Source organism: Mytilus californianus, unplaced genomic scaffold (assembly GCF_021869535.1).
Source record: "Mytilus californianus isolate M0D057914Y unplaced genomic scaffold, xbMytCali1.0.p SCAF_8, whole genome shotgun sequence".
Classification (NCBI taxonomy): domain Eukaryota; kingdom Metazoa; phylum Mollusca; class Bivalvia; order Mytilida; family Mytilidae; genus Mytilus; species Mytilus californianus.
In genome coordinates, this window is record NW_026262734.1 from 73166729 (window position 1) to 73179606 (window position 12878).

A 12878-nucleotide genomic window follows, 5' to 3' on the forward strand; every position below is an offset into this window, starting at 1 on the left:
GTAAACGTGTTGTTTGTAGGTCAATTTTTCTCGGAAGAGTCCTGTGATGGTGGTTGGCGTGGTCTATTGTACTGTCCAATATTTTTGGTTATTACTATTATCTTTTTTATGTGTTATTGATGATACTGATTACACAAGAACTTATAACTTATTATTATAGATTAGTATGTTACCTGTTTCTTACTTTCTTGAGGGAAAAAATAAGCTAATATAAGAAATAATATTTATTATAAAACAATAACAATATATATATGTGAACATAAAACTGGTAACAATTATATTTGTACCTTGAAAGTTTGCGTGTTAACTTAAAAGAAATCAGGTTGCTTTTTTCTTCTTCTACTTAATTGAAATTTGCCATTTGTCCAAGTGGTGGGCGAAAAACAATGTCTTTATTATAAAGGGACTAATATTACTCAAAACAACATAACTTATGTACATTTTAACAAATAAATAACGCAACGATATTAACAACTAGTAACAAAACATGGAAGAATTGTACAATTTCATATGCACAAAGTCTTAATGAAAATAAGTGGTCGTGTTTTAGAATTGTACGAGGTAGATGTTACCTCTTGTTCAAATTAATTACGTAGATTAAAAAAAAATTCCAATACTGGAAATATCATATTTACTTTAATCAGAAAAAATGCGCTTTTATTAATAAGGAAACAATTATACATTAAACAAGTAGTATTATCCACGAATGGACTTTGTCAATAAAACAAGCTTAAACCTTCATCTGGTGAATGGAATGTTCATGATAAGTGCGGAGATGGCATCCAAAGCACTTTCCATCCCATCTGATAAATTTCTTAAAATAACCACATAACGATTAGCCACCCTATCATCTCTCCGACTATATAAGTATACTCTTTCCAAATTATCCTTATCCGCCACTTTCTGAACCTTATTTTTGGCAAGATTCTGCAGTGAAGCAAAAACACGTATCATTGATTTGTTTCGACATGAAACAACTCATAAATTGTGTAAATGTGACAAACATTCAAAGGACCCATAAGTGTATACAGTTAGTGTTTCATTAATACATACGATTAATTCTAAACAATATAGTGAATTGAAATGGAAATATTGACAAAAAGACACGTTTCGTAATAAGATAGATTGTATCGAAGAACAAGGCGTGACTACTGTATTTAACAAATATTTGGCAATTTTTCAAAATATCATATTGAGGACACCTTCTGTTAAAATTTTAAACAAAGTTAATTTATTGCCTTTATATTTGCAAAACATGTATCTATCTATCGTATTTTATCAAACAATACGTGGAATTTGAAACGTTTTATCTGATTTTGTTAAAAACTGAATCCGTAAGGACATTTAAAATGTATTTCCCGAATGTTATGCTTTATAGGTTCTTTACAACTAAAACACCTGTCACAAAAAAGTTCAATTTCTAATTTACAGAAAAAAACAAAATGAATAAACTCTTCACTTCATTAAAAGTTCAAATAAATATAAATATTTTGAAAATTGGATGTTGTAAATGTAATGCAGCAACTTCAGAAATAGCGTCTTTTCTTTCAGGTGTTATGAAATACTTGTAATATTTTACGCACTGGTGACCAAAATTAACTTATGTAAATGTGATGGATAAAAATAGCAGCAAACCTACACATGTATTAGGTATCATTATTTCTTAATGTTAAGCGCTCCTTTACTTATAAACGATTAAATTCATAATGAAAAAAAATGATTCAAAATTTTCCTTGAACTATTTTCTTTAAACGATCCTTAAATAGTTGCTAAAACAAGTGTCACTACATGTTTTATACAAGTTTATAATAAATATTGTTTGGTATGTGAACATTATAGGTAAATTTGTTTACATTTCTGATGCAGTGCAACCGACTAAATATATTTAAATCAAAGGAATGCACTTCACATGTCAAATATTGATATATCTTTCAAAATAAAACCATATACCGAAAGAAAAGTAGAATTGTTTACATTAAGCTATAAATACATACATAAATATAATTATGATCGTTACATTCTGTCACGATTTCGTTAAAATGCATGCGAAATTAATATCACAAATGTTCCTGAATATTCCACACTGCCATTGTGTGCATGATTTTGATTCTATGCTCATTCTGGGCTCAAAGCCCTCTCTGATATGTCTTAGCACTTTAAGGTTAGGATGGCCCTAGCATGATATTATGTTATATAATATACTATCATATAAATATCGATATAAAATCATTTGTAGTTATACATGGAATGTACACGTCGAACTTCGTTGACTTGGGATCGAGGCGAATACATGTTTTGTGAATTGTTCGTAGATAGAGTTCGCTTCTTGTTAACAACTGCATACACTTGTTCATTTTTCAGTACATGTGATGACATAGATTTATTCAGATTTTCACTAAAAGCATTCCTCTGAAATCGCTGATCTGGCATTGAAGCATTCAAGTTGGTGTTTCTCCAATTCATGCCCCCTTTACGCATTTGTACGGGTTCCTCATTATCATAATCTGGTGGAAGATCATCCAGTCGTTCTGATGTTCTTTCTCCCTTATATATCACGGCGCTTCCGTCGTTAGAAGACGCAGATCCTATACTTCGGTAGCTGTAATTTGAATGGAACGATAGATTACGGGTAAGAATCCTATGCTCGTGAGCGCTTCTTGGGGTTCCAGGACCCCTAGCAGATTGAGGAGGGTAAACATCTCTGTAACTGTCACGGGCACTAAGCGGTGGTGAAGAGATCGGACTGTCAAGTTCATTATGTAATTTGTCTCGGTCTTCCGACATTTTATCTTCAGAATCCTCAGAAGGCGTCGATACATCTATACCGCTTTCATCTGAACCATTTCTTGAACGTTGTTGTTGCACATTCACACCAACTATTGTTTCGTTTAAACATTTACGTTTGTCGACGCGATCCAAGTTCCCTTTAGCACGACTTATTGTATCATAGTCTTTTGGGGGAAGGAGAATTGGCACTCCTTCTTTTTTCGAAACATTAAGCCTCTGTCTTAGCTCGTCTGTTACATTGTCGTATGCCATTACTTCCTTTAGACTTTGTAAATCTGGTTCAATATCATCCATGTCTGGAAAAGAATTCTCGCTGTACGTACTGGCACCGGAGTCGGCTGCAGAATCTGTTCTTGGGTCGCTATATCCATCTGATTCTATTAACCTAGGATCATGAATATGGCCTTTGCTGGCAAGAGACCTCTCAATTTCTTTTGTCCTTTCCGTGTGTACTGAGATGATGTTATTTAACAACTTCACATACTGAGCTGCGGTTTCGGCTGTATCAAACCTATATACGTGCACGTGAACGTATTTATTTGTTCTTGGAACATAACCTAAGTATATACATGCCACTATATCATCAGGTCGCCCCGTGTCTGGGTTTGTAGCTTGTGCTATGTAAGTAACATCACGAGTCGGGATAATGGGATAGTTCACGGTTTTTATTTTACGTTTCTTTTTTTCTTCAATGTCTTGAGAAATTTTAATTTCTTGATTGCTCACCTGCAATGTAAATTTAGGAGGATTGTGCCAATTCACCTGTTTCCGACGAAGATTTTCTACTACTGGGTCCGTATACTTCCTACCACGAAGTCCTTTAGTTTCGATCCACCCCAAAAATTCCACATAAAATTTCTGTGAATCCTTATTTTTATCCTTCTTTCCAAAAAATCGTGACATGTTCTTTTAAACTGTGTTGATTCAGTTTTTTTTAATAAACTACAAATAGTAAGTCATTCACAAGTCCTGTATATCTTGTTTTTCTCACAACAGTTTGTACCATCCAAGTCCTATAAAAGACAATACGAAAAATTATTTCGCCTTCACCTGTCGCGATAAATGTCACATGTATTTGAGAAATATTTGACAAGTTAAAGATTTTACATATCGTTCACGGAAGGCGTGTAATAGATATTTAAACCGGCTGTCAATATTATGTATGAGACTGTTTTTAAATGGTTCGGTTGGTCGATTTTGTCCTGATCCTTTCTAATTCTATCGCATACCAGGAGCTTATCATACAAATGGATAGGTCGACCTTAAATTTTTATTCAGAAAATATGAATAGGATCGGTATTTGGCAATGAAAGACGTTTCCATTTTAAAAAGATATGACGCGTGAAATTAGATATTTGTCATGCAGAATAAATATGGCACTCCATAAAACAGTAGTTTAAAATGTCAATCATAATTTATTGACAAAAAGGTGAATAATAAGTTCTAAATCGCAAAAACCAGAGGCTAAACGGAGCCTGGATCGTTCACCTGGCAATACTATGCAATATTTATAAACTTTGTTTCACTTTTCCGTGATCAATTATTTTTTCCAGAAAGAATTATTTGCTACTTAAAAAATTGCTGCCTTCCGTGTGATTGAAAAGAAATAAAGTCTTCCATTTTATTCAGTGCCAGGATCACATAAAAATTCGGTCGACAAATTATTTACAAACTCTTCCCAACTAGGCAGGTTAATGTGCTATGAACAAAATGCATTGATATAAAATAGTGAATGTTTAATTGAGGAATTAATTTCAAATTCAAGAGTCAAGTTATGATTGAAATATGAATATGCGTAAATCAAGTGTTTTTTAAAATCTATTTTCATTTGTATTTCAGATGCAGGATGGCCTGTAATAGAAAATATATAAAAATGCAATCGTTCTTGTTATGTTATTTTGTTTTTGTGTTAGTTTTTTTTTTACTTTGTTTAAACTTCCCCCTTTTTGTGAAACGGTGAGGACATCTTTAGGAATATCTAGAGATGATGAGCCAATCAACAACAGGAATAAAAAATGTGGTGGTTATCTGTTGTATAAATAAATAAGGAGATGTGGTAAGATTGCCAATTAGACGACTATCCACCAGAGTTCAAATGACGAAGATAAAAGCAATTTTATGTCACCATACGGCCTTCAGCAATGAGAAAAACCCATACCGTATAGTCAGCTACAAAAGTCCCCGACATGAAAAATGTGAGACAATTCAAACGAGAAAACTAACGGCCTAATTTATAATACAATTTACAAAAAAAAAATATGACAGACATGAACCAAAGGCAACCACTGAATTACAGGCTCCTGACTTGGGAAAGGCAGATAAAGATTGAGGCTGAGTTTAACATTTTTGGTGTTACAGCTAGCACAACATAAGAACAAACTGTACAAATCAGTTGCAAATGGCTTAAGCACAAATAAACCAACTAACATAAAAACAATAGACACAAAGCAGGCAATCAGAAGTTCTCCCATACGTTATGTCAAGATACCTTCACACTTTTTTATAAGGAAGTCGATTGAACTACGAAGGACGATTTTTTTCGGATGAGCGTATTCATTTTCAGATTCCGTACGGCTAAATATATAGTTCGACAGAATAATTATTTTCATACAGACTTGGGCAAAGTTATGTTCATATATTACCAAGCCAAAATATTCATTATTTTCCAAAATCCTCCTGCCCCCTTTTTACCCCATATCAAATAGATATCCCCTAATACAAAATACATTCTAAAGAACAATCCTACATGGTTTGTTTTCATTTGCCTTTATCTGTAACACATTCTTAAATGGAAACCAAAACGCAGCTTATCATAGCATTTCAATTTAATTAAACTTTGACCTCTACTGGTGGTATTTTCAAATTTGAAAGCAACAAAACTTGTAGAGCACCACAGGGACATGCATGGCAATTTTGGTTTCGTTTGGTTCAGGAGTTTTTTTTAAGATCTTTGAAAATCCAACAATGTGAACTAACTTGTTGGCCCGTTGAGGCCATTTTGAACTTATAATGCATGCCTAAAATAACAAGATCACTTACTAGTGAATACCTTTTCATGAATATTTCTTCATCAACGTCGCAATAATTTTTCAGGACGTCCACAAGAACATATCAGACAAGTTTTGTTTCAACTGTGTCAGTGGTTCTAGAGAAAAATATCTTTGTTTAACAAAGATATTTTTTTCAATAGTCAGACTAATAGGACTTCATTTTTTCCCTTTGAAGCCATATTGGATTTTCATCGGGACCAAAGATAAAATTTGGTAAGTCCCTTCTCTTGAAGATAATTGGTAAATTTTAACTAAATCAGCCGTTTCAGAGAAAGGTTTAAAAAAGTTCAGCCAGTCAGAAATAAGAAAAGGCGGTCATGCTTGTTTTAAGAATCGGAACGAAAGAAAGGATCTTGTGAACACATCGCTCACAAGTTTGGTTTCATTTTGCTGTCAATAGTTTTTGTCTTTTTTATAATATTTCATATTTCTATAAAAGTGTCGAAGATAATATGCAATAAATTTTTGACTTTTGAGGTATGTCTTGTCTGTGCGTTATTTTGTCAACGCATATTTGATCAAAAGAGGGGGCGAAAGATACCAAAGGGACATTCAAACTCATAAGTCGATCAACCTAACAGAAGTTTGTTATGAACAATGTCATAATAGCTGTTCCTGCTGGAAAAAATATTCTATACCTTTTATTCCGGAACACATTCTGTAATATTAATTTTGTTCCACTGTAAATCATTTCTTCCATTCGGAACTTATTTTATGAAGGAACTTCTTTTTCATGAAAATAGTACGATGCAAATGTTAAAATCTAATTAGGAAAATGAAAGGATGAACATCCCTAAGAACATCGAAGGAACGTTAAGTACAATGTACTCCCCAGAAAAATGTTATGTACTTCATCTTCTAGAAATTATATATCTATATAAATAATGATAAAATTGACGTAACCGCAAACTTCAATATGTAAACTATGTGCAAGTTTCAAAGTCAGTGAACTAAGACTTGCGGGGCGCAAGGTCAAGTAATATCTCCATGGAACCGATCGAGATATACCAATGCTATATCAACTGTTTACCAAATATCATTGACTAACTATTGGCAGTTCACTTCAAATTGAACTTATCAAACATGAGCAAAAGTTTCACTTAAAATGGAACATGACTGATAAGACAGTGTCAAATAAACTCCTTGGAAATGATATGTGTCAATGCTGATTTAACGGCATACCCGAAATATCATTGACTAACCATAAGTGGTTCCTCTTAAGCTGACATAATCACAAACTTTAACCATTGTTGACACCATCAACGCCGGAAACAGCTCGCTTATGCCGTTGTCGCAGGCGAGACAAAACGTTTAAATTGGTCAAAATTAGAAACAGTAATAAAAATCTTATAACGGATACCTTTCCGTCATAATAGTATTTTGTAGATATCGTACTGCTTATCATCTTATGCATGTGTGTGTGTGTGTGTCTAAAAGGTTCTGTTCATCTTATGCATGTGTGTGTGTGTCTAAGAGGGTCTGTTCATCTTATGCATGTGTGTGTGTGTCTAAGAGGTTCTGTTCATCTTATGCATGTGTGTGTGTGTGTCTAATAGGTTCTGTTCATCTTATGCATGTGTGTGTGTGTTTAAAAGGTTCTGTTCGTCTATTCTAGACAAACATTCTTAATTTAGTTGAAAATCGTCATTTATGTACAGTAACTTTTATAAGGTGTCCGTCTATGAACTGTTTATTATAAATCCTTTACAATGTAAGGACGTTTGGACTAGTAGACAAAAAAAAAGAGAAGATAACTGGAAAGGTAAAATGTGTCACTTGTTTCTCAAATAAAATAACTATGTAGTTTAAGTCAGAATTAGCATAATCAAGTTATCGGAGTTCGTTTGTTTTCAATATAAAAGTAAAATACATGACAAATCTGAAAACATTCAGAAAGATTTGTATCTATAAGGTAATAGAATCAGATGTAAAATTAAAGACTCAACACAATAACACAATGCATACATAGGTGTAATACTGCACTACATGTATGTATTTTTTTAGTAGTTTGCAATGATCGCTGGATGAAAATTGAAATTGTGTATTTAATTACCCTTTTTATGACAGGCCCTCAGATGACGATAGGAAAATAAATTATATCACATATATACATTCTTAGAGTAGCAATGGAAATGTACAAATTTTGTTGTAACGAATGTTTGCGAAGTGTTTTAAAGAACCTTAGCGATTCGTACAGATTGTTATCATTTCAGTGTATAAATGTTCAAAATATGTATAACAGAGCGACTTGTTGTAGCGAAGTAATTCCTATGAATGAATATGTATACAGACCTGCTAGTCAAATGCGTTTTGTTAAAATATACTTTTTCACTTTTTTGGTCTTTTGGAAAATGTTGTTTGTGCTGTATTTAGACCCCTCTACCAAGAAATTTGTTTTGCATGCACACGTATAAAAATTGCGGTTTTTATCAAACGCAGTCATAGGTTTGAACGGTGTTTTCAATTTAGACTTGTACATATATATACATATATAGAAATTATTCGATTGCTACTACATATTGTTTGCAAAAACGTGCTTCAAACAGTTCATGTTTCATATTGTCCCATGTTCTATCGAATTATGGAATATTTTCATGATCATTTTATATTAAATATCATATTTTTTTCTGTTGAGACAACAGTATTGAAAATTCCATGCTCGTTTTAAACAAATCAAAGGGATGAAAAGTGTTTTCTGTTAAATGACCATGTTTTAACAGTATGGCAGCCTATAGACGGCACAAAAAAATACCATTTGCAAATATGGATTTCACTTTACCATCATCAGATTTTCTTGTAACATTTATGTTGTATCTGTACGAGCTCTGACAGTTCTGTTAAGAAATTTAACAGTGAATAAAGTCCCATAAAGTTTCAGTGTTAATTGAATTGAAAAGGGGAGAATGAACCCCCGTTTTTTCTATATGTACATTTTTTGTGTTTTAATTATCATAGTAAATATTCCTTTAAGTCTTCTTGCTCTCATCCCTACATTTTTCCATACGTTTTTACAACAACAGTAGTCTATATATGAAGTGTCTCTGTTCTTAGTTGAAAATATATATATATATAGGAATATATAAACTACTGTTATTGTAAAATAGTATGTATAAGAGCAAGAACACATTAAATAAGTGAAAACAAGCTAAAATATTAAGGAATATTTACTTTAAAGAAGAAAACGCAACAAACAAAAAATATATAGAAAAAGGGGGTCCATTTCCCAAGCGCCTGTCAAACAAACGATACCGAGGGACAATAGAGAATCATAAGTCGGAAAAAAAAGACATCACCAAGACCTAAACAGCTAAAAGAAAAACGACATCAAAACAAACTGCAGTACACATAACCCATTATAGAAGTGTGAAGATGTTGTTTAGCATCTAATAAAAGAAAAAAAAACCCATTAAAACAAACAAACTTATTGAGTTTTTAGATTCTTTGGGGTCAACGTTGCATATTTATATTATTTGTTGTTTATGTGTGCGACATGAGATACTAACAATCCTATTGTTTATGTGTGTGACATGAGATACTAACAATCCTATTGTTTATGTGTGTGACATGAGATACTAACAATCCTATTGTTTATGCGTGTGACATGAGATACTAACAATCCTATTGTTTATGTGTGCGACATGAGATACTAACAATCCTATTGTTTATGTGTGCGACATGAGATACTAACAATCCTATTGTTTATGTGTGTGACATGAGATACTAACAATCCTATTATTTATGTGTGTGACATGAGATACTAACAATCTTATTGTTTATGTGTGCGACATGAGATACTAACAATCCTATTGTTTATGTGTGTGACATGAGATACTAACAATCCTATTGTTTATTGGTGTTACATGAGATACTAACAATCCTATTGTTTGGATTTTATACTAATATATATCTTTTACATAATAGTGGATTGGTACATAAATCTTTTCTAACCCTAAAGTGAATCGAAAACAAGATTTTCCATGACAAAGGATAACACAGGACTGTTACCAGTATAAATATAACAGACATTGAAAAATTATAATGGTCAAAATACAAACAATAAAACTTGCCCTTTCTAAAATGGAAGAAAGTAATTAAACTACCTATGAGTTGACGCACAATAATGTCTCGTCTACTACAACATTTGGTTTTCTAACACCTACTGAACTCTCAAAAGTGGGACAAACTCACCTTTACCATGAAATCTGTAAGGTGCACATTTCCATGTACATTATTTCACATAAAAAAATACTTTCATCATATCGCATCTGAATATCTTCGAACGTTTACTTCTTGCAACCAATACAATGACCGGATGTTGTTGACCCATATATATTTAATTGAAACATCTCTAATGAAAACTTAAAACTAACCACTGAAGCTTGAAAACTGAAGTCAAGGCATTATGTCAAATGTCAGTAAAGCAGGTGAAACAAATGGTTCAAAATATGGCATCCGGAATACAAAATGTTGGATTGCATTTTTTGTAATTTGCTGCAATGACCCTTAACCTATGACCTCAAATTCAAAACAAGTCTTTCTCACGTACCTCATCTGCCAAAACAAGTAAATAATAAGACGTCATCTTAAAATCGAAATTCCGGCCCGTTATCAGACTATAGTCTATCGATTGCTGCTGTGACCTAGAACTTTTACATAAGCTTCAAAATCAATACTTTAAAAATAAGAAGATGTGGTATGATTGCCAATCAAACTATCTATCCATCATGGTTCAAATATTTAAGCAATTATGTCTCCATACGGCCTTCTACTGACCACGTATATATCAGGTCACTATCACACTGTAACTAATAATATAGCCGGTTCAGCAACAAGTAAAAAGACATATGAAAAATTTGAGATACAGCCCAAACTATTAAGCAATATTTTCTCATGTTAAATATGGTTTATGATCCTTTTTGAATGTGCATTTCACTTTTTGTTTTTTAATTGTATTTAATGCTATGACAAAATTGTTTTTCGTCCGTAGTAATAAAGTTCAATGTAAAATATGAAGAATGGCATAGTATTGTATCCATGTAACTCCATGTATAAAGCACTATCACTAGCTGCTGAAATGTAAAAAAAAAAAGAAACAGGAATAAACATGACGCTTACTGAACCAGGTTTCACATACAGATTAGCATTACAGCCATGAGAACATCAAGTCCGTTGTATTGGAAAATACTTTATAATTCTATAAATGAAGATTATAAGAAGAAAAAAGTGCACGGAGAATATGCTAGCATCACTGATGAATATTAGTCGAAACAAGCCAGTGGTACATCTGACGGATCATGAGTATGGGAAATATAAGACCGTGTTGAGCCGTAGCAATCATCTACGCTGAACACAAGACCCGCACATCGGCTACGTATCTCTGTTACAGAGGGAGAACAAGTAGTCACCATCATGGTGGTGGTGTTCTGTGTAGAAGATCACTTCTGTAATCCCATCACAAAACCCAAAAAACATTTTCATAGGGTCACAGCTCTCCTTGACTCCTTATTTTGAACTGGGCAACAAATAAAACATTATATTGATTTGATTCGAGACGGGAAATAGATATATCGAAATAGCTCAATATTGAAGGCCTCAATATTCAAAAACTTATGACATAAGGATATGCATTCAGGAAAGAAAGGGCAGACATTCGTGTAAAATGGTCAGCCATAAAGCTAGAAATTGAGGGAAAATTAACGAAATATTCTTTATTAAGCTGAGGACAATCCATGCTTTGCAAATTTTAGGGGGGTGCACGCCCGCCACGCCCCGCCTGAATCTGCCCCTGTAGCATCAATATTTTTGGGACGAGAAAATCCATGCACACAAAAGTACCGGAAATTTTTGCAAAGAAGATGGGATTGACATCCCGTCAGTGAAAAAACCTCAAAGGCAAAATACTATGACTATTGCAGAACATATTTTTTGATGATTTTTGATTATCTTACTAAGATGGATTGAAAAATTAAATAACAGTAACACAACTGAGAACTGGATATGTTCAACATAAACAAACAAAAACTGACCTTAACTTCTGCACTCCATGGGTGTAGTCTCAACAAAATGCATTATGAAATGTACTCACTTTTAAATTGTTTATCCGATTACGCTTCGCTGCTCATATTTTGTTTGCTTGATATTTTCTGCTTGATCCCCAATTTATAAAATATTGTTGGTAAAGCAATTAACTTGCATTGTGAGGTTGAACATATCAATAAAATTTCCTATTATTTTATTGGTTTTGATCGATAAATTTTCACCTTATAAACAGTTATTTCAATAACATGACACAAAAGGGAGATTATCATCAGATATAAGCTTAGTTTATTATTTCTGTAAATAAATTATATGAGATTAATATGATTGGACCCCGAAAGCAAATCTACATTCCAAAGAAGATCAGATAAAGATTATTTGTTTTGATAGAAAGTTAATGCCACCAATACAATGAATATATTGAATGAGGTGATAATTGCATTCAATATTTGATTTTACGCGCACGGACCAGCATTGACGAAATAAACACTATTATTTTGTTAAATACTGTTCTAGTTTAAATGATATTAAAAATAATTCCTCTTAAAATTTAAGTATTTTGCATAATAGACCTACATTTTATAGGTTTGTAATTATTACCGCTTCTTGGTAATTACTGAAGATGGCTCTATGCGTTCAAATTGTTATCAGTGGCATAGGAGTAGACCGAAAAAGGGGGAAAATCTTCTAAAAGTGACAAGGGAAAAACCTGTTCTATGGTCTTATAGTCTAGAAGTTAGTCAGTGTTCTCTATCGTTTACATTTTTTATTTTTCTATAATTTTGTTCTCACTAAAAGTGGTGGGGGAGGCAAATACAGTTTTGTCACTCCACTTTTGACAGTAGAAGCAATAGACGCATATAACTATAAGTACATGCAAGTGAATATTGTACTTTTGATTTAATTAATTTTTCCTCGTTTGAACATTACTGAAGAATTTAAACTCACCAAAATGACAACATAAAGTCCTCAAAGTTATTTGTTACAATAAAACATGTCATCTTA

General features: G+C 32.8%; 1 protein-coding gene across 1 annotated transcript; it reads right to left on the bottom strand.

Moving 5' to 3' along the window:
* Positions 1–211: 211 nt before the first annotated feature.
* Positions 212–11927, bottom strand: LOC127712438 (uncharacterized). Its single transcript, XM_052218881.1, has 2 exons — positions 11864–11927; positions 212–3800 (listed from the first exon to the last, which is right to left on the bottom strand). The coding sequence occupies exon 2, from the start codon at positions 3688–3690 to the stop codon at positions 2227–2229; it is 1464 nt and encodes a 487-aa protein (XP_052074841.1). The 5' UTR covers positions 3691–3800; positions 11864–11927; the 3' UTR covers positions 212–2226.
* Positions 11928–12878: the final 951 nt, after the last annotated feature.

What these genes read in the sequence shown, in the direction of transcription:
- LOC127712438 (XM_052218881.1), bottom strand. Translation starts at nt 3,690, where the DNA reads ATGTCACGATTTTTTGGAAAGAAGGATAAAAATAAGGATTCACAGAAA.